This window comes from Euleptes europaea, chromosome 5, assembly GCF_029931775.1.
Source record: "Euleptes europaea isolate rEulEur1 chromosome 5, rEulEur1.hap1, whole genome shotgun sequence".
Classification (NCBI taxonomy): domain Eukaryota; kingdom Metazoa; phylum Chordata; class Lepidosauria; order Squamata; family Sphaerodactylidae; genus Euleptes; species Euleptes europaea.
In genome coordinates, this window is record NC_079316.1 from 85,877,469 (window position 1) to 85,899,552 (window position 22,084).

The following is a 22,084-nucleotide window of genomic DNA, read 5'->3' on the forward strand; positions in this document are numbered from 1 at the left end:
TAAAAATCACACTCTCCTTTTGTACTACATCGACACAATAAGCATTAATGCCTTTAGCTTTATTTCTGTGTGATGGCTCACACAACCTTCCCAAACATCTTACTGGGGACGCCTCTGTGTGTCTGCTTCCACTGTACTTCTGAATAAAAATGTTGTGCCTCTTCAAGCAGAACTATAGGCAGAAAGTCATCTTTTGTTAACATCTACTATTGTTAAGTATGTATCATCAGAACATGTGTGGGAGTATTGTGCAAAGTTGGCCACAACCTTGTAAGATTCACAGCCCATTCCTGAGGTTTCTGGTGCTGGGCCGAGGCAGGGAGAGGTGCAGCAATGGCGCAGCCAGGAGGGCTCCTAAGAGGGTTGGGGTCGGTGGGCACAGGCAAGGAAAATAGAAGGGAGAGCACAAGAACAAGGTGGCGGCTGACGGCGGCACAGTGCTGACTCTACGAAGCCAGAGCTGACACATGGTTGAGGCACACATCCAGGGGAGGGGCCTCATCGTGGTGGGCCAGGTCGAGGGGTGAGACTGGCCCCTCAGTAGAGAATGCTATGGGAAGGTTGGGGGCAGGGACCGGGAGGCAAAGTCCCCACCCTGCGGAGCTGACCGGCAGCATGCCGGCCCATGCAAGGCTTACCTGTCAAATTAGGACCAGCCACGAAATGCTGCTTATGAGTGAATTTCCTGCCTTCCAGGCCCCACCCCCATGGGGGTGCAGCGACTTCCTAGCATGCCTGGCATGCCCCATTGGTCAGCCTCCTAGTCAGATTCCAGAGCTGCCAAGGAGAGTTGGGCAGGTCTTTTGGGAGGAGCAGAGTTGACGGGACAGAGAGAGTGCATGGGGCTCTGTGGGCTGTGTCAGGTAACTACCTGGCATAACTTTCCACCACCAAAAGTGGGTGTTCCTTGGCCGAAAGGGCTTAGGAACCCTCCTGGCCCGAGAAACGCCCCCCCCGGGAATGCCCCCTCAGCCGCAGCCGGCCACTTCTGCACCTCTCGGGCGCTGGTGCAGCCCTTGGGTCACCACCCCGTACTTTCCCCCTCTGCCCCTGCCACCGCCAGCCTAACTCCACTTACACCAGCATCTAGCCCTCTCTGGACAGCACAAGTGCCACTTGCGCCGGCATAAGGCCCTGCGTGCCTCCTATCCACATTCGTCCCCCAACCTCAGGAATGGCCTGCCCGACTGTTTGTCTCTCTTCTGTATTTAAAGGAATTTAAAGCCTGGGTGTGGTGGTGGGGGGGGGGGCTGAAGGGCAATAAATGAAGAGCTTTTGGTCCTTGGCTATTAATTTGTAGCCTTGATGAACTAACCCGGTGGACACCAGCCCCAGAAATGTAAGACCTTTTGGGCTTTCCCCCCTCTCAGATGAGAGCCAGTGTGGTGTAGTGGATAAGAGTTACAGACTCTAATCTGGAGAACTGGGTTTGATTCCCCACCCCTCCACATGAAGCCTGCTGGGTGACCTTGGGCTAATCACAGTTCTCTCCAGCTCTCTCAGCCCCACCTACCTCATAAGGTGTCTGTTGTAGGGAGGGGAAGGGAAGGGGATAGTAAGCCGGTTTGAGACTCCTTAAAGGTAGAGAAAAATCAGGGTATAAAAACCAACACTTCTTTTCTTCTTGTTCTTTATAAGCATGGATCCCAGACATTTTTTTTTGTTTCAGAAAAGACAGTGTTCAAAAAGGTCGGCCTATACTGGGGATGGGCTTAGTGCAGGTGGCAGCAGTATACCAGATATTCACAGCCTTAATCTACGCCAGATGTGTCCAAGTAAAGCCATTGCACATCCTCAGTTTTGCTTTCAACAAGGGCAACACGAAAGCAATTAAACAGCTGCTAACAGGATTACAACCAAACTTCATTAAGACAATAGTAAATTTAAAAAGATTTATCACTGTCTAAAATTAAACGGCCAAATTAACTTGTGTAAACATGTATTTTGCAATTTATCATTGAAGCAGAAATGTCTCCTAACTGTGGATACAAATAAAAAGATGTATTAAAGACATATTAGAAATCTGGATCCCCAAAGGTTTGCACAAAAATGTCTGAACAGAACATTTAAAAAAACCTTCTGCATTTTAGAATTCATTAAGCTATATTACATAATCTGATTTAATTGAATTGACTAAAAGATTGAGAGAATCAAGGAAGTATCCTCAAAGGAGGTGATAAAAGGGTAAAAATATTCAAAAGGCTTCATATTTTTTAAAAGTCTTTTGTTTCCCGCACAATGACAACTTAAATGGGTCACAATGTAATGGGAAGAAAATAAAAGGGCCACCACACCAGTCACTAAGATGTAAAAAAATAAGGCCAAGGCCGATGGTGGACGTTTTAATGGCATAGAATTCCACAAGGATACAAAACTTTCTGCACGTGTTCCTACAGCGAGTTGATGAGGAACATTTTCCTCTCCTCTAATTAAAGGGAGGCAGCAACTGAGGATTTGATCATTGTTTACCCTTCCAGAAAGGTCCAACTGTGACTTTAGTTTATTTACTTTAATACACAGGAAGAGAAAATTAGCCAGAGAAATGCCCATTCCATTCGACATTCTGTTTCCAACCATGGTCATCTAGAAAGGCACTAGAATGCATGTAGACAATTGTCTTTTCTTAGTTGTCCCTACATCTGGTACTCAAATGTATGCTGTTTTTGAACATAGAACCTCATTTTAACAGCAACGGTTAACAGCGTTCCTACACAATTATGACAGCAATCCCAAGGCAGGTCTGCACAGAAGTAAGTCCTATTTTATTCAATGGGACTTACTCCACAGCCTGTGCCTAGTCCTGTTATTTTTAAGCCATAATTAATTACAATATTCTATGCCATAAACTCTGGTGACAGCCAGAAGCTTGAACTGCAGATTTGGGAGCACATATGGTACCTAAGTGAACAATAAACATGGGCCAAATGGACACATGGATGTACACATATATAAGTATTTCTTTTTTAAAAAATAGCTTGGAGGTGGTAGCCCAGTTTTTCTCTGGCTATCAGTTCTGATTTTTTTTTTTTTTAAGAAACGTACCTAATTCTACACATACACCCTCATATCTGATCGGCTAGGCCATGTACATTTTGTACTACCAAGAATGAAAAGCATCAACTGACCCATGTGGACTATTAACAGTGCTCTGAGTATTCGGCTCTAAAAATATTCTGTTCCATCATATTCCAAATTCTTGCACAAGAAAACCAAGTGCTATAATTTGTATGCCTGCTGTAGACTGACAAACAGTTGCACATTTCTTTGCTGTGAATGCAGACATGCATATGTCCATTATGGTTATAGATCAATACTGTTAAGCTAATATCTGTGTATGGATTTATCACATGGAAGAGTGAGATAAATATTGCTATATTTGCCTTGGACTTATATCTGGAAGTGGTTTTGTTGATATTCAGCACTAAATCGACGCATTGTCTTAAAGTAAAGCTTAGCTTGAATATGAATTAGGGTTCTTTTTTTTAATCCTAAGAATAAGCAATCATTTGCTCAATAGCTATATTTTGCCAGTGGCAGTCACAAAAGAACAATGAGATCGTGCATGTTTTGGGACAATACTCTCACTGGGTTGCATCCAAAGTGTTCATTCATTCATGGTTCCAAAGTACTCATTCACTCATGAATAGGGTTGCCAGGTCACTCTTCACAATCGGCGGGAGGTTTTTGGGGCAGAGCCTGAGGAGGGCGGTGTTTGGGGAGGGGAAGGACTTCAATGCCATAGAGTCCAATTGCCAAAGCGGCCATTTTCTCCAGGTGAACTGATCTCTATCGGCTGGAGATCATTTGTAATAGCAGGAGATCTTCTGCTATTACTTGGAGGTTGGCAACCCTACTCATGGAAGGTTTTCTTTGATAACTGGTGCTCTCCATCCATGAATAGGTGAATACCTTTCTTAAACACAATCAAAATTGTAACAAACAAGTTCTTTGAAAGTGTCTGTTATATCTGCTATGGTCTGATGTATCTGTCTGCTGTATACCAAACACAGTAAAATACCTTGGATATGAAGGCTAGACTTATGAAAGTGTTCACAGTATGAAAAGCAAATGGCAAAAAAAGACACAAAAATATTGTTTCTCCTTGTGTTAAAAAGAGTGATTTACAACTGTAGGGATTTGACCTTAAGGTCCCTTGAGTTCTGGAATCCAAATTTAACATGTGGCACAAAGTTTTTATCATGGATCTCTCTAAATAGCCTGTCACCTATAAATGTGTGAGATAACCCAATGAGTACTTGTGTAGGAACTATCAAAACCCAATGAGTACTTATGTAGGAACTATTCATACTGGTGATCCCCAATAATGACCGTAGGTCATTCCTCTTCCTTACAGTCTGTACCTTTTCTGCTCACGTTATTACAAAAAGGCTGGCGTCAGGGACCCCATTCTAAATATGTGTTTCAACAGGGAAGCCAATGGAACAACATTCTGCTCTGATATTTGTAAGCCTTTTATGCATTCTCAGTTTCTTTAGGCCTAACTTCCTGTTTCTTTGGGGTTATTTTTCAGTCATGCTTCCTCTAGTGGTCAATTTGATATAACATCAGTTTTTATGAAGAACAAAAAGCTGCTGATTTAAACTACAGGAAGAAACTCTTCATTTAAAGCTGTATGATGTCGAATCGACCATCAGAGGGAGCAAAACACATGCATAACTGACCCCCCCCTCCGAAGAAATAGGAAGTTAAACAAGAGGAAACTGGGAATGCATAAATGGTAATAGTTTAAAATACACAGTGCAAATACATTTGCAAGCATTGAGGCTTTAAGAACTAATAGTAAGATTTAAATACACTGCCCTCATATTCCATTGTAGGGAAAATATATATGGCCTTGATCCAGAATGCCTCATAAAGAAGAAAATTGTCCTCTCATAGTGCAACTTATGTGGCAAGTGTGTGTGTGTGTGTGTGTAAAGTGCCGTCAAGTCGCAGCCGACTTATGGCGACCCCTTTTGGGGTTTTCATGGCAAGAGATTAACAGAGGTGGTTTGCCAGTGCCTTCCTCTGCACAGCAACCCTGATATTCCTTGGTGGTCTCCCATCCAAGTACTAACCAGGGCCGACCCTGCTTAGCTTCTGAGATCTGACAAGATCAGGATAGCCTGGGCCATCCAGGTTAGAGCATGTGGCAAGTACCCAGGAATTTTCACCATGCTAACTTCAAAAAGCACAAAAATGGTATTGTGAAAAGTACCAGTCATACTGTCAATGGGCAAAATGTGTATAGTATCCATATTATCTTCTCTGGTGTGTAGACATTGTTTCCTAAATTATGGATTTCCATTAAAGTAATTCCTTTGTCTTTAGGAATACTCCATGTGTAGGTTTGCCAACCTCCAGGTGGTAGAAGAAGAAAACCTATGCTGTAATTAGTAGAAACTGAAGAAAATGACGGCATGTGGGCTCACTATTAAAAAACTGACTTTAGTTAAGGTTTCAAGAAGTTTAGACAATTCAAAAAAAGATTCAAAAATGATTCAAAGGATTCAAGAAGGATTCTTAACTATAGAAATCCATTTCATATAGTGTAAATTATACAGCTGTTACTTCACAGTCATGAAATTTACATTAATTAATTAATTAATAAACAAGCAAACTTAAACATTCAGTCTTCCAGTTTTCCAAGGAATTACATAAATCAAATAAGGTGTATAAACAGACTGTATTGCAAGTATAAAGAGGGTAACAGACTTATATCTCCAGTCTATGAACACCCAATTAAAGAGAACTCAAATTATAGGGACCCTTATAGGAATGTTTTACTTTCCAGGAGAAGCCTATGGAATGTACCGGGTCCAATGTTAGTTTCAAAAGTGTCCAGAACAAAAACAATAAGGTGTCCAGAACAGAAAGAACAGGAACAGGACGTGTAACTGGTCATCACACGTTTCGGTGACTTCGTCAGCTGTGTGTGGCGGGACTTTAAAGCGGCTCGTATTCCAAGTTCATTAATGGTGGCCGATTTTTATTTTTTTCTGTAATAAATATTTTTTGTATATTAAATATGTGTGTCTGTTTAATTATTTCCTAAAGTCATAAAGTTTGTCAAATTTTATCAAAGATGCGAAGCTCTACTTACCCAACGGAAGGAAATGGTAAATTTATTGCCAAGGCGATGTTTGGCGGATTGCCAGTCTGCGTGGCAGAGAGTAGGGCGGATTGCCTCTTCCAGGTATCGTATGGAGGTGGGGGTTGAGTATTCCTGCAATCTCCCAACTAAGTATTGCCACAATCCCACCCGGGGTCTGTGTGTTCTCACATGTGTTTTGTGTGTTTGCCTGCATGTAAAAGAGTGTTTCCTCTTACCAGGGTATCCTGGTAAGGCTGCCTCTGAGCAAGTACAAAGGGCAGAGCTTCCTATTACTTGCCAGTCCAGGTGGGGAGTGGGGACAAGGTTGACAACACTTGGAATAGCAAGTGATGCTTTAAACAACGTGACATTAAAACATTAGACAGAACAATTTATTTGAATGAAATATTTTATTTTGGAGAAATTTTGGCCACAGCTGAAATGCATTGACGTAGCATGTGGGCTGAAGCAGTGACATCATTTGACCCCAATGCTCCTGATGTCAACCTACTCCCAGCACACCCGTTGGAGTAGCATGGAGATGGCAGAACACGGGTTACACCTGGACGTTTGCCACTCAGTGATCCTCTGCCACTTGGGAGGAGGCTGCTTGGACAGCCCTCCAATAGGGCTTCCCTGAGCTTCCCCCAAAATCCCTTAATGGGACCCCCCAATGGGGAAAAGGGGGCACGCAGGCCGCCTTTTCCGAAACTGATTCCAGCCCACTGCTAAAAACCGCCTAAGCTGTGACAATTAACAATTTTAAAGCAAAACCTTAAACCTAGGGAGGGAGGGACGGGCAAACCAGAAGGCAGTTTGCGTTGAGGCAGAAGCATGCCTCTTTAAATCCCGGCTGGCCGGACAGGGGTGTAAGCTTCCCCCCGACGTCCAGCCAAACCGTCCTTCCCTCCCTCTGCCTGTCCTGCATTGGCTCATTTGAGCCTCCGGCAGAGGGCTGATTGGCCCCAAATGCCCGCGAAAGCCCGGGCGCACCGCGCTCTGGAAAGCAGGCAGCAAAACGGCCGCTTGCCCCTCCAACGCTTAAGTCTAGCTAAGTTACATTACAAGACAATTACCTTAGATGAAGCAAACACATCCCTATCCCCCTCTACTACCCCATTACAGAGGAGGACGAGGCCCCTCCTGTCACAACATCCGGGCGAAGTGTTTGAACCCAGAAAAAAGGAAGATTCCACTTTTTAAAACTTCTGCCTGCTTAGGAGAAAACCTTCCCCCTCAATCCAGAGTTAGGAATCCTGCCACTCGTGGGAGATACTCTAGCTCTAATAGGGTTGCCAACATCCAGGAACTAGCTGGGGATCTCCTGCTATTACAACTGATCTCCAGCTGATAGAGATCAGTTCACCTGGAGAAAATGTCCGCTTTGGCCATTGGACATTATGGCATTGAAGTCCCTCCCCTCCCCAAGCTCTGCCCTCCTGGCAACCCTATCTACTAATGACATCCTTTGGCATGTAGCATCCTCTCTTTCCCATCAGGATTTTTATGATGCCCTTTCATCAGCTCCTCTGGCAGGTAGCCAATGGATTGGCAGGCAATTGCCTGCCAATCTAAGCAACCTGGCAACACTATTGCCATAATGAATTTCACTCAGGGAAACTATGAAAAAGAATTAGCTGAAGAGATTTAAAAGGGATTTTCTGTAGGGCTCATGGAGCCATGGCGAAGTAACAGCCCATTCCTGAGATTTGGGCCGAAAGCCCATAGGAGGCTTACTAAGGCCTTCGCCGGCGCAGGGGCCCACACCGCCGGCCCCCGGAAGGCGCACGCCGGCGTGAGTGGCCCCAGCGCTGGAGGCGTCCTGGGAGGCATTCCCAGGGTGTAATGGCGCAGGCCATTTTGGTTCAGGAACGCCCTTTTTTTGCAAGATTCGGCAGCTTTTTTTTGCAAGAATCTCCAGTGTAACCCTATGTTTTTTGCGCTGGGCGGAGGCAACTCCGCTGGGTTGCCTCCTAAGCCCGGCGCAGGCATTCCGCTCAGGATTGCACTGTAAGTCCAATAAACAGGTCATGAAAGGCAGTAAATGTGCATTCATCACTGGTGTATGATAAGAGAATGAAATGGGACCTTCCCACATAACAAAGATTGTCCAAATGAGGAGGTGGATGTAGGCTGCAGCTTGAATCACAGGTTGCAGTATGGGTATAGCAACCTGTATGGTAGAAGGATGGTTCATAACCCCACAAGACTCCCATCCTACAGGCTATCATCTAAACTAGTGCCAGCGACCCTAATGGGAAGGAGGAGATGGTGCTCTGGATTGGAGCTGGTTTTGAGCTACAGAAACACCGTTCATTTATTTATGTATTAAAAACACAAATACACAAAGAACTCATATAATTTATATACCAAACAAAACAGACAGAGACACTATAAAATTTTATCACCATAAACACAGGATGGCCCATTATCTCTTCGGGGCCAAGCCATAAATGAATGATAAAAGCTAGCTTATACGAATAGGAATAATTTGCTAATTATTTGACTCAAACTGCATTCTTTTGCATCTTTCCACTTGTACATTTATCTATATAATATTTATCTATATCACTCACACAATTCTTTCACACACAGAGATGATAGTTTTTGATGCATAGAAGATGTTCTTGAGCTCTGCCTAACTGAATAAGACTGGATATTCAGAGATTTCAACATAGATTTAGGGCAAAAACGCATGGTTGCTTTATCCTCCTTTAATCCCTGTTTTAGCCAGGATCGAACGCACATTAGGCGAAACGCATGCGTTCAATCCTGGCTGAATCCTGACTGAAACAGGGATTTAAGGAGGATAAAGCGACCATGCGTTTTCGCTCAAAGTCATCTAACAGTACGTATGCAAGCATATTCCTAGGTCCCAAATTAGTTTGTGCTGCAGGAAGAAAGGTTTCCAGAGATTACTTAGGCTGACACCCAGATATTTTATCATCCGCACATCATATGCTCTATAGCAGAGGGTGCATGGAAAAGCTGTAGACTAACTACGGTCATGTTTGTGGCTCAGACTGGGAAGAAAGGTGGGATATAAATGTTGCAAATAATAGTACAAGTGGGAACACGGAAGGAAATTGTGGGAGTGGTCATTGTATTCCCTCGGTTTTTGCTTCCTTCTCTTCCCCCCCCACCCCTCCCTCCCTCTCCCCCCCCTCTCTCTCCCTCTCTCTCTGGTTCTCCCTCCCCAATGCCCGTCTTTCTCTTGTTATTTGTTCCCCTAACCCCTGCTGTCACTCTTTCTTTTCTTTCCCTGATGCCTCTTGAAGCATACATACACTCACTCTCTCCTCCCCCAACGCCCTGTATCTCTCTCTCTCTCACACACACACACACTCGGTCATTAATTTCTGTTTCTTTCTGTGTTCCTCCAGTCTCTCACACACAAACATACTCACAAACACACTATCTTTAATTTCTCTCTCTTCTCCATTCCTGCATGCATACACACACACACACACAAACTGTCCTCAGCTTCTCTTCCTTTCTTAGTCCCTCCATCTCTCTCTCACACAGACACTGGTTGGTTTTTTTGGGGTTTTTTTTTTTTTTTGCATCCTTCCAGTCTCACACACACTCACTTGTTACCTTCTCTTTTTCTCCCCTCCCACTGACCACTTGCTGGTTCCCATTGTTCCTGCTTCTGCAGCTCAGTGTGGAGGGAGCAGGGCAGCAGCTCTTATTCTTTCCCTGCTTGCTGGGAGTGCAGCCGTGCCTCAGCCCCTCTCCCTTTATCTCTCCTTTGGCGCAGAGTCTCCACTCCCAACTCCTCCTTTCAGCTTCCCACCCTCGCCGATGCTGCCGGATTGCTGAAACGTCTCCTTCTCCCCCACACTGGCAACCCACACTGGGCCTAGCGTGCCTCTCAGTCTCCGCTGCTCAGCTCACCCACAAGCCTTCCCTCCCTTATAAACACACTGTGTTGCCAACGGCAATGCCTGGAGCAGGGGGGAGCTATTTGCGTTGTCTGCACATGTGCAGACAATGCTTTTTTGTTTGGGGAGGGATTTAAACTTCCCCAATATATTTTTTTTAAATCTTTTTCGGGTTTTATGCAGACCTAGGAGGTTCCCAAGTCTGCAGAGCCATCTGTTCGGGGTGAGTGTGCCCCCTATCTGAGGATTTAGGTATCCGCAGATAGGGGGCACATGTGGGAATTAAATATATATATAGATGAGCATCTCAACAATAATTAAACTCTCATAATGGAAGCCTTTGAACTCATTCATTCACAAACACAGATACTGACCAGGCAGGTGATAGCTCTCAGAGGACAGCTGAGTGCTTACCTGTTCCTGTGAGTAGAGGCATGCCTACCTAGAAACTGAGAAAACTAGCGGTAACGAATCAACAGTAGCTCTATGGCAACACCCTGGATTGTGAGTCCCGGAGTAGTACCGCCCAACCTGCCTGAGACTAGAAGACGCGTGCAGGAAAACATATGAAAGATCCTGTTGGATTTTGCATTGAAGGGGCTTATAACATGATAATGTGATATTAGAAAAAGTCTCATCCCATGTCATTCAAATATGAGTTTCATTTTCTCTTCTAACCATTGCTAGCCAGCTCTTCCTAGCAGTTCCCTTCCCTTTGAAAGCAATAAAACCTTGAGCAAACATTAAGCTGCTTTCTACTGAGTCATATCATTGGCCTACCAATGTCAGTATTGTCTACTTTGACTGACAATGGCTTTCCAGAGTCTTTCATATCACCTCAAACTTGATCCTTTTTTATTTATTTAACTAATAAATTTAACCCCCACCTTTCCCTCCAATGGGGATCTGCAGCAGCTTACATCATTCTCCTCACCTCTCTTTTATCCATTTTTAAATTGGAAATGCCATTGATTGAACTTAGGATCTCTATCACTGAGCCATGGCCCCTGAGACTTACCTGGTACCTACTCTACTGTCTTTTTGGTGCCAGGTCAAAATGAATCTTTTTACCCATGCTTTTAGCTAGGGGTTTTATGTTTCCTTTTTTTAATGGTCTGATTCTGGTCTGAGGTCTGTTTTATGGGTAGTTTTATGCTGATTATGTCCCATGGCTTGTTTTAATGGCTTCTTTTTATGGTGGTGAAAAATGCGGTCAAGTCACAGGCAACTTATGGTGACCCCGTCGGGTTTTCAAGGGAAGAGATGAACAGAGGTGGTTTACCATTGCTTGTCTTTGCATAGCAAACCTGGACTTCCTTGGTGGTCTTCCATCCAAGTACTTACCCTGACCCTGCTTAGCTTCTGAAAAGATTGGGCCATCCAGGTCAGGGCTTGTTTTTATGCTGATAATTTATTATTTAAACTATAAGCCACCTTGAGCAGGACTCTGAAGAGACAGCATAGATATGCTCAAAATAAATAAATAAATTCCTATTGAGTGCTCAAAACACTCCTCAGATTTTTTTTAACACTTGTAATGAAAAATATTTTTTAAGAGGAGGGCACCTCAGCACAATCCCCAAAAATGCTGCATAAGGAAAAACTGGAAGTCCATTAGGTGCCCTATGTACATTACTGTCCTTTAACAAATATGCTGCTCATGACGAGGTTTCATCACAACTACAATCCAATATAAACTTTCTCTCTTTAAGTGAGTTAGCTTTTATTATCTAATTATGTCTTTATCAGGAAATAATAATGCAGCTCTGCCAAGTGAACACCTCGGTATGTATCTATTCATCCATCACTCTTATCTTCCACCTTAGAACCCTTAAGATATATGTTGCTAGTGTGAGAAGCAAACCCAGTACATAACTGTCTTCTAAAACTTCTGTGTGGATATACCTAATATGAACTGACTAGAATGTAAGAACTTAGCTGTGCTTTTCCCCATTGGAATTTATGTGCACCTAATTTGGGAGTGCTTCTTTTGTTTTACATGACACTGGCTGTATCCCACCTAGGGTACTTTACAACGAGAGGGAGGAATTATAAATATTACAGTTCACACACATACAAAAGTATGCTTAACTCTTAACAATTTCTACTTATTTCCTGAAGAATCAATAATAAAGTAAGGGACTCACCATAAAGAGATGTAGGCAGCCTTAGATTCTAAACGTCAGAGTTTGAAATGTAACCTGCCGTGCCATATTGTGTGGAGCAGCTTCTTCAAAATGGGAAATGTTTCACACTTTGTAATTCTGAATAATGCAGGGAAGTTAATTCCAGTATAATCTGTTCGCTTCTTTTCCTTCTGAAAGGACTCCCACTGTGACATTAAGATAAATAACTAAAGAACAGGATGATCCCTGACTAGGAGGCAGTAGTTCAAATTCATAGAACATTAGGAAATATGTCATAATTTCCTTATACAGTTTATTCAGCTAACATTTCAAAGGGAGGAGTAAAGTGTAGTCTGTCCATTACACTGCTCTTTTAATAGGTTAAAAAAGAGAACCTTTTTTCTATATTAGGTAGACCACAGCAAGGTTCTATGGAATTCTTACTTGTGGAAATTTAATTCCACGTTAAATTAATCTCTTGGTGAGTTTGATGCCTAGTCCAGAAATTAAGATTTTGTTCTCTGGTAATTGTTAATATATATCACATCATTATCATCAATTATATTAAAATTGCCAATATGTATTATATAAGACATAAATTGGTATGTCACCAGCTGAGTTCAATTAGGAGCGTGTGCTGAGAAAATTTTCATTATAGAATCGGAACCAGGCTTCTGGGAAGGGGGGGTACCATTATTGCTTATTTGCGGGTAGGACATTATTGGTTCAGACTTCATATCTGTGGGGTTCCAGAGTTTGGGACCATTATTTTTAGTGGGGGATGTATATGAGGGTCTGGGGCAGCAGTTTATAAAGATAATTGCACCGGATTAGCACAGAGCACAGTCTTCCCTGTAATCTAAAGATGCTTAATTTCCAAGCAGATTGAACAAAGGTAGGGATGCCAGCCTCCAGGTCTCTTGGAATTACAGCTCATCTCCAGACTACAAAGATCAATTCCCATGGAGAAAATGGATCCTTTGGAGGTTGGAATCTATGGCATTGCACCCCACTGAGGTCCCTGTCCTCCTTAGGCTCCATCCCCAAATCTCCAGGAGTTCCCCAGCCTGGATCTGGCAACCCTAATCACCCATCCCACGCCAGTGCCCGGGGGACATGACAAACCTAAACAAAGGTGTTTGATTTTACAGACACCCAAAGTAGACAGCTCTCTGTGCAGCTGCACTTCTCTCTACTGATTCCTAAAATGGCGGTCAATCAGCAGCCTAGCCAGAGAGCTCTGGCCAGCAATTACATCACAAAACAAAAACAGCCATTGTAGGTGCTCTTTCACTAATCCCTATGGGGATTTTTTGGGGAGGGTTGGAGTGGCTGTTTTTCAACCCAATGACATCAAAATTGCAGCACAGTGAATGCTACCTGTCTTCTAAAGAACTTCCAGGTTTTAAGGAAATGGGGCCAAGTGGAGGAATTCTATCAGTCCTTGAACAAAGGTGTCCCACCTTTCTCTTTTCCCAACACAATCCAAGGAAGAACAAGAGAAGAGTCAGAGATGACTCTATGATGCTGTGCATTATCAAAAAAGACGCATTAGCCACAATGAGGAGAAAGGAATGAGGTACTGACACAGGAGGCAGGGAGGGAATCAATCAGTAACTTAGTTACAGAGAAACTTCAAGACATCCAGTTGGAAATAGCAACAAGATAAGACATAACTCCTTCTAAATCAATATGCCTTCTTTTCCACCAGCAACTCAGGAACTGAGTGATTTACATGCCTCCCTAAAACGTACCCATTGTAAATATTAAACCTGATCTTACACGCCAATTCAGATACAACTTTTTTGATCAAATAGTTGAATGTTCTACACACTAGAATAGCTGGAAGAAAAATAGTTTGAAGCAGCTGAACTTCACTGTCAGTGGCACGCATCTGAACTCTTGAATCATTCTGCTTCACAGTGGTTCTCTTTTTTGAAAAGAAAGAAAGATAGTGCTCTCAAAATTGACTTTGGGGGATCCCAATAATAAAATTAAAAGAACAGTAGGAAATCTAGTACAACTCCAATTGTCGCAGTTGAGTCAGTACTGTGTGGAGTTGAAAGGATTCAAAATGCATCCACAACACTGAGACTTTTCCTTTTTAGTTTTGGATCTTTTAATCTGCTTTGCATTCTCTCATGCACAGCAGGAGGTTTTCCTAGGGAACTGCCTACAAGGACTCCGGCTGAGAGCTCTTTTGCTTCATAGGACATTATCACTTGCTACTAGTTCCTAATGTGCAATGAGCTCTATTGCTGCAGCCTGGTACTTCTTAGGCATTAAGTAGTTAGGGTGAACCTATATCTGCATGAAGCATTCTTGCTTTGCTTCCAGCACTCCTGTACAAAAGCATGTTCAAGTAAGGGTATCTTTACATTCAACGGGAAGAGATCTTCTTAACATTTTCCCAATAATTCATTTATTTTGTATTGGTGATGAGGGACACAGAAAACCTTTAGCTTGGAATGAGAACCCTATACTTGAACTACTTTCCTCTCCAGCTCAAACACAGGTTTCTGTTGTACTAACTAAAGAAATCTAATCATAGCAAATGAGACATAATCATTCAGATTGCCCTCTAACAAGGAAACTGCCCATCTAACAATTTATTTATATATGTTGTGCATAGGAATACATTGGCTTCCCTAACTGTTTTTCATCTCTCTGGGTCCTAAGAGAAGAGACAGCCAAGTTGCCTTTGGCCCCATTCTTCCTTTCTCCCACTTCTGACAATGTACACATGTGTTTATACATGGTTGAATCCCATCAGAGAGCAACCACTAGCAGCACAATGGCAGAAACCGAATCTGGACTAGTTATTTTTATTTATTTATTTATTTATTTATTTTTTGTACTTCTAGCCCTCCCTCCCCAGCCAGTTAGCAATGGGTTCCGATGCCAGTAAAATTCCACAAGTACTTGTGAGAAGCTTATACCACATCTGATACACAACAAAGCACTGAGACATCCAATAGGGCTGGTGGGGGGGGGGAATAAGCAGATTTAAATTTCCCACCACTTTTTACATTTAAGATTGTCTTCCCATGTCCTATTTCTCAGTGCCCCCACCTACAGAGATAAGGTGAGCAAAGAAAGGGATTTCTCAGTGGTGGCACATCAACTTTGGAATGATACCTCCTGAGGACCATCTGATGTCTAACCTACAGTCATTTAGGTATCAGGCCAAGATATTTCTCTTTTGACTGAGCTTCATGCCATCTTTAGCAGACCCAAAGGTGAATGGGTGGCTGAAAGCTAGGCCAAAGAAAGGAGACTACACTGTTTGTGGAATATAACAGGCCACAACTTTATTATTACAGCTGTAGAGGTTTGGCTTGGCATTGGGAAGTAAATCCAGGCATCAAGTGACCTGCCTGCCACCCAATGGGAAACCTTGTCCTTAGCTCGCCTGCTGAGGGGAGACCAGGGATGGCAGCCATAGAATCAAATAATCATAGAGTTGGAAGGGACCATCAGAACAGATGGGAACACTTTGGCGCAGGCCACTGTGTATTCCCCTGTGACCTTGGGGTGAGGAGACTTTGGCATCCCCTGAACCTCCAGCCCCAAGGTCCTTAAGGGGACCCCCAACTGGGATCATAGGCACACAGGCCCAATCTTCCTCAAGTGGATCCACCCCAATGCCAAAACAAACCTACCAAATTGTGATGAGAAAGCAGGACAAAATGGAAGAACCCAAAGTCTAACCGATAACCATGAGGCATGAGCAGCTCATATGAGAACCCAAAACCAAGGAGTGGGTGAGAAGGCACCCAAAGACAAATGAATCCAGGCATGCTGGGGAGCCATTTAAATGCTGGGCAGGTGGACCAGAGGGAAAACTAGTTCTCTTACATCTGCCTGTGCTGACCCACCCACCAGCACACTGGCCAGCCTTCTGATTGGTTGGCCAATGAACAGAGCTGCTGGGGGCTTGTGAAGACGCATGGAGCCCTCTGCAAGCACTGGCATGCCTCGGGAAAGTTAAGACCAGGGACCCATGCTTTTAGCTGGCTGTTTTATTATGGCCTGTATCTTGCTGGAATGCAGTTTTCACTTTTTATTATTTATGCAGCTTTATGATGACTATTATGATAATTTCCGTAATAACTTGTTTTATTATGCCTCATCATGGGAGTTGATCAATAATAGTATTGCTGTCTTTTATTGATGGTTTTATGATTTTATGTTTTGTTTGTTTTTACTTTGTTAGGCACCCTGAGCTGAAGAGGCACCCTGCACATTTCCTAAATACATACATAAATTCTACATACTCAACCACCCCCTGTGACATTTAATGTAATTGATGTTTCTTCATATACTATAAAACAGTAGCAATCCTTTCTTGATCTATACTGTGATGTAGTGGTTAAGAGCAGTGGTTTGGAGTGGTGGACTCTGATCTGGAGAACCGGGTTTGATTCCCCAATCCTCCACATGAGCGGCAGAGGCTAATCTGGTGAACTGGATATTTTTCCCCACTCCTACATATGAAGCCAGCTGGGTGACCTTGGGCTAGTCACACTCTCTCAGCCTCACCTACCTCCCAGGGTGTTTGTTGTGGGGAGGGGAGGGAAAGGGAAGGTGATTGTAAGCAGGTTTAATTCTTCCTGAAGTGGTAGAGAAAGTCGGCATATAAAAACCAACTCTTCTTCTATAAAATGTGTATTGCTACTTCTGTTTTCAGAACAAGAACTACTGTAACTGCAGAACACTGGGGACCATTTTGGGAGATCATGACTAGTTTGCAAGCTTCAGTTTGATTTATGTTGTGTCCATACAGCCTATCTCTCTGTGAAACTGAAGTGGGAAAAGCAGCACCAAGGCGGAGTTGTACCACTTCTTCCCCCAAGTTATATGTGACACACAGAGTTGGATCTGTGAGTTCTATAAATCATCCAAACATTTCACTTTCCCCATGATTTATTAAAGTATTTATATGCTGCCTTTCAATTATGTAAAATCCTTAAGGCAGCTGAAACAGTTAACAATATCAATTAAAATCCGTCACCCCCAGCCACATTTAAAAAACTGAACAGTCTACATTGTTCTATGAGAGCCTGCATGGTGTAGTGGTTAAGAGTGGTGGACTCTGATCTGGAGAACCGGGTTTGATTCTCTGCTCCTCCACATGAGCGGCGGACACTAACCTGGTGAACTGGATTTGTTTCCCCACTCCTCAATGTGAAGCCAGCTGGGTGACCTTGGGCCAGTTACAGTTCTCTAAGAGCTCTCTCAGCCCCACCTACCTCCCAAAGTGTCTGTTGTGGGGAGGGGAAGGGAAGGTGATTATAAGTCACATAGCACTTTAAAAGTCAATACCAGCACCTTGAATTGAACCCAGAAGAAAACATGGAGTCAATGTAGATGGAACAAGACTGGAATGATATGGCTGCAGTATCCTATACCAACAGTAGCTTATGGACAGTCTTCAAGGGCAGCCCCACAACGTATTACAGTTATCTAATCTAGATGTTATGAGGCTTGCTCCACAGTGGGAAGATCTTTGTTCCACTCACTGTCCAACTCAAACATTTGAGGAACAATATGGGACCCAATTCTTGATGGCACATTCCCTCAATGGTCTAGCAACATCTGGATTGAGGAACAGTGTTGATGGAATGGATTAAGGGTTTCTTTTCATGCCACCATATGCTTTTCTGGAGGCTAGATGACGTGTATAGGAAGGTACCACATGATTCACACTACCTACATGGTTATTCTATCTAAATAACACCATAGAATTTCCAGCAACCTTTGGAGAGGCATGGCAACTTTTAATAGGGCATGGGGATGTCACCCAAGAGTGACATCCCCATGCCCTACCATCACCACTATCCCAGTCTGGCAACCCTACCACATAGTAATATTAAGCCTTCATTAAGTTTCATTTAGAAACCATTAAGAAATTGACTATAGAATTCAAGATTATTGTATCTGTCCACACATAAATGAATCTCAAGAAGAGTTGTCACAGTCTTCTTGCAAACAGCAGGCTACTGCGCTGCTGTATCCCCACCCCAACTCTGGATAACCTGAATATGCTTCATAATGCCATACACAATCAAAGCATATGATGAAAATCAGTATATAGATTACCAAGCAGAAGGATTAATATGTTTTCTTTCTTTATTATACAACTAGAAAGAAGAGAGTCCTACAGTGCAGAAAGATTATTCTGGACCTCAAAATTCAGAGAATTACTTAATTCACAGTATTACTTAATCCCCCCACCCCAAATTTGAAACTAAAAAGAAATGAGTGACAAACCCCATTTCCACTGCATAAATTAAATTGGATCCAGATTACTTTTTTTGCTTACAGAAGGCACTTTTGTCTGTGGAGAACTTTCCTGCCTCCTCATTTCCTCTGTAGCCAATTGATCTTCCCCAACTGCTACTCCTGGGGGACAGGGGACTTAGCATGAGTGGCAAAATGGGGTTCTGCCACAAGAAGGAATTAGCAGAAATGATACGCCCCCGTTCTGTTCATGGGAAATTTAATCTTGATCCAACCCCTTCGATAAAAAACTGTCTGCAAATTTTGTCCTCTATCCCTGGATCTAGAAGGCCTGCAAGTCTTCTTTAAAAAATGAAAACTGGGGATATGAGTCAATTAGTGACCAAATGGGTACCAGGAGACATGGTCCGATTCTGGGTAAAACCCAGCCAACTGAGAAATACAGCAGCCCTACCTAAAGTACTTAAAAAAACAAAACATTTTGCTCAGTTCTAGTATCAGAGCTTAGCTGGTGAAGGAGAAATGGCATTGAGAAAGGGGTTGTAAGGGAGTAAGTCACAGGCAAACAGAAGGTTCAGCAACCCCCTACCTGTGCTCTAGAAACTGGGCTTTCCCATTTATATGGAGCACACCTGAGTTTATACAAAAGTATAAGTTCAGCCCTGGTCAAAAACTCATCAACCAAGTTTCCCTGGATTAAGTCAAAAGGCTAGGAAGCATGTGATTGTCACTGTGTTACTGATTCAGCATTTTTTTTTTAAACCAAAGTGCATTTTGCACTCCAAAAAGCTCATAAAGTGAATTTTATTTCAAGGCTAAGTTTTGAGAGACAGTTTGCAAAGGATTTGCACGGTATTACATTTCCAGAAATAATATCTGTTTTTAAATCAGCTATTAATGTCTCCTAATCACAGCTAGCTTAATTAAGCCATCGTTCTGAATGATGTTTAAACCAAACTATATCGTTTGGCAAGTCATTATGCTAAACTTACCCTCACTTGACCAACAAATGCATTGGCTTCCTCTTCTTGTACAGTAAGGTTCTTAGGAAGAAAAGGATCAAAGACTGGCCCGTTATCATTTACATCCGTTACGACTACATTCACAGTAGCAGTTGATGTCTGTAAGGAAAAAGGTACAGTTATGATCTGAGCATCCTTCTATATTGGGCGACCTTTGTTCAGCGTTTTATAATACACAGTAATATTAGTGCTATTCCGAGGCAGTTTCTTTAAAAAAAGCCATTATACTATTGCTGATATACTGTTGCCATATATTGTTATTATGATTACCACAAACAAAGGAAAAGAGAGCCGCACCAAACCAGATGGAGACAAAAAACAGCAATGGGTGCAAGGGAAAAATATTTAATAATTCAATTGCCCCTACGAGTTTCACTTATGCTTCCTCAGGGGGATCTTTCTTAACTCAAACATCCCAAGCAAGCAATGAAAGAATCACATTGTTTCATTGCTTGCTTGGAACGTTTGAGTTAAGAAAGATCCCCCTGAGGATACGAATGCAAAATGCGTAGGGGCAATTTAATTATTAAATATTGTTCCCTTGCACCAATTGCTGTTTTTTGTCTCCATGATTGCCACAAAACCATTATTAAAAAGAAAACTAATAAAATGTATAAGTTGTGACACTGTCGCATCTCTACAAAAAATAGCAACAGCTCACTTTATGTTTGGTTATATTCACAGTCCATTTGTAATAAATTATTCTCATACTGAATTCCACTATGGTTGTAAGAATGATTTGGAGAAATATTGACTGCTTACCAAATTGTGGCACACGGGCTAGAGTTTGAACAGATGGACGTATAAATCTAATGTGAAATCGATGATTGATCCATGTAGCTGAATATTTTCTAAAATAACAACAAAATATCTACACAACATCTATTCTGACAGACAGCAGCTCTCCAAGTTCTTAGGAAGGTAACTTTTCCACCTAGATATCAAAGATCGTTTAAAAAAAGACAAAACACAGAAACACTAGGAAATGAACCTGGGGGCTTCTGCATACGGTGTGTGTGTTCTACCATTAAGAAATACCTCATTCTTTTTGTCAATGGTTCAGACTTCTGCTTTAATGTTACATAGGGGCTATGAAGCATAGGGTCTAGCCACAAGAGATAGCAGACCATGACAGAAATAATCACAATAGCATGCGCAGCAACTGGTTAAGAACCACTTAAGTAGCCTGGTATGGCAGTATGCGGGACCCACTAGGACAGGAGCCTGCCGGGTGGTTCCCTTGCCACTTGGCAGGAGGCTGCCCTGACAGCCCACAAGCTGAGAATGTCCCATTCCAGGCCTCCCCCCAAATCCCTTACTGGGATCCCTAGAGTGGGGAAAGGGGGCACGCAGGCTGGCTTCCCCCCCCCAAACTGGATCTGGCCCAATGCAAATACCGCCACAAGAGATGGCCACGGACCCAGCCGATTGCCAGGGACCTAACGCACTTACAGCTGTAGCCAATTAACCAGGCCTTATCGAATGCCATGGAGCCAGATGTTTTGTCCCTAAGAGGGAGAGGTGGACCTGCCCCCCCGGCAGAACAAGGTACCCATGTGGAAGGAAATGACCAGGTGGCAGATTACCAGGCTCCAGAGAACCCGAGTCACCTTGCTAAGGGCTGCTGCTGCCTTTGCCCTGCCTGATCCACTTTCCGCTGGGCACACCTCTCCCTGCCATGAGCACCTTTCTACAAGATGACCATGCCATGGAACTTTCTCGTGATGACCCACAGGTCTGCCACCACCACCTCAGCCATGTTCTTGCCCACCCGCCTGCCCAGGTAGCTCTTGTCCAGCTGAATGACAAGAGCGTCTAGGGGTCCATGCCTCTATGCTCTGTTACCCTTGGTACCAGGGGTCCAAACGTGATCTTCGCACATCCAATCAGGAGATCCGACATCGGGTGACCCCCCTGCTGCCTAGGGTTGCCAGGTCCCTCTTCGCCACCAGCGGGAGGTTTTTTTGGGTGGAGCCTGAGGAGGGCTGGGTTTGGGGAGGGGAGGGACTTGAAGGCCATACAGTTCAATGGCCAAGGCGGCCATTTTCTCCAGGTGAACTGATCTCTATCAGCTGGAGATCAGTTGTAAAAGCAGGAGATCTCCAGCTAGTACCTGCCCAATGTGGTACCGAACCATGCCAGCCCAATCCCCCCCAGCCCACTTGCTGGGGAGACCATTGGGTGACAAGACCCAGGCGCCATGCTGGCAGGAGCCATCGTGTGGTACATCTGCTACCTGGTGGTGAGCACCAGCAGGCAGTCCCCGAGCTGGGCATGCCACTGAATGGCTCCACTCCTAAGACCCCTCATAAAGGTCCCCCAGTGTGGGAGGCCAGGCTCATAGGCAGGACCTACAGGCCATCCAGCCAAGCCCCCTGCACAAGTCTCTGGCCTTACCATTGAAGCCAGAATTGATTATGATAATAATAATAATAATAATAATAATAATAATAATAATAATAATAATAATAATACTTTAAATACTTATAAATATGCATAATAATCGGTTTCCCAAGATTTTACCAATCTAAAAGTTAAAACATTCCAAAAGTGCTGTACATGAGAGACTAAGGTGTGTCAACCCTGGCCAATTTCCTACTCTTTGCCCTTTATAGACAGCAGTCTGTAATCAGCAATTGATTTGGAGTAAGAAGTGTGCAATCAAAACCCAGGTCTGCGGACCAGGAAATGTTCTAGCCTGCTGCTTTACATGGC

At 43.3% G+C, this 22,084-nt stretch overlaps 1 protein-coding gene across 1 annotated transcript in view; it reads right to left on the reverse strand.

Moving 5' to 3' along the window:
• PCDH15 (protocadherin related 15) overlaps positions 1-22,084 on the reverse strand; it is a 558,859-nt gene that overhangs the window by 171,982 nt on the left and 364,793 nt on the right. The window contains exon 19 of the mRNA XM_056849418.1: positions 19,340-19,468. Within this exon, the coding sequence (XP_056705396.1) occupies positions 19,340-19,468 (129 nt within the window). The remainder of the gene's footprint in view (positions 1-19,339; positions 19,469-22,084) is intronic.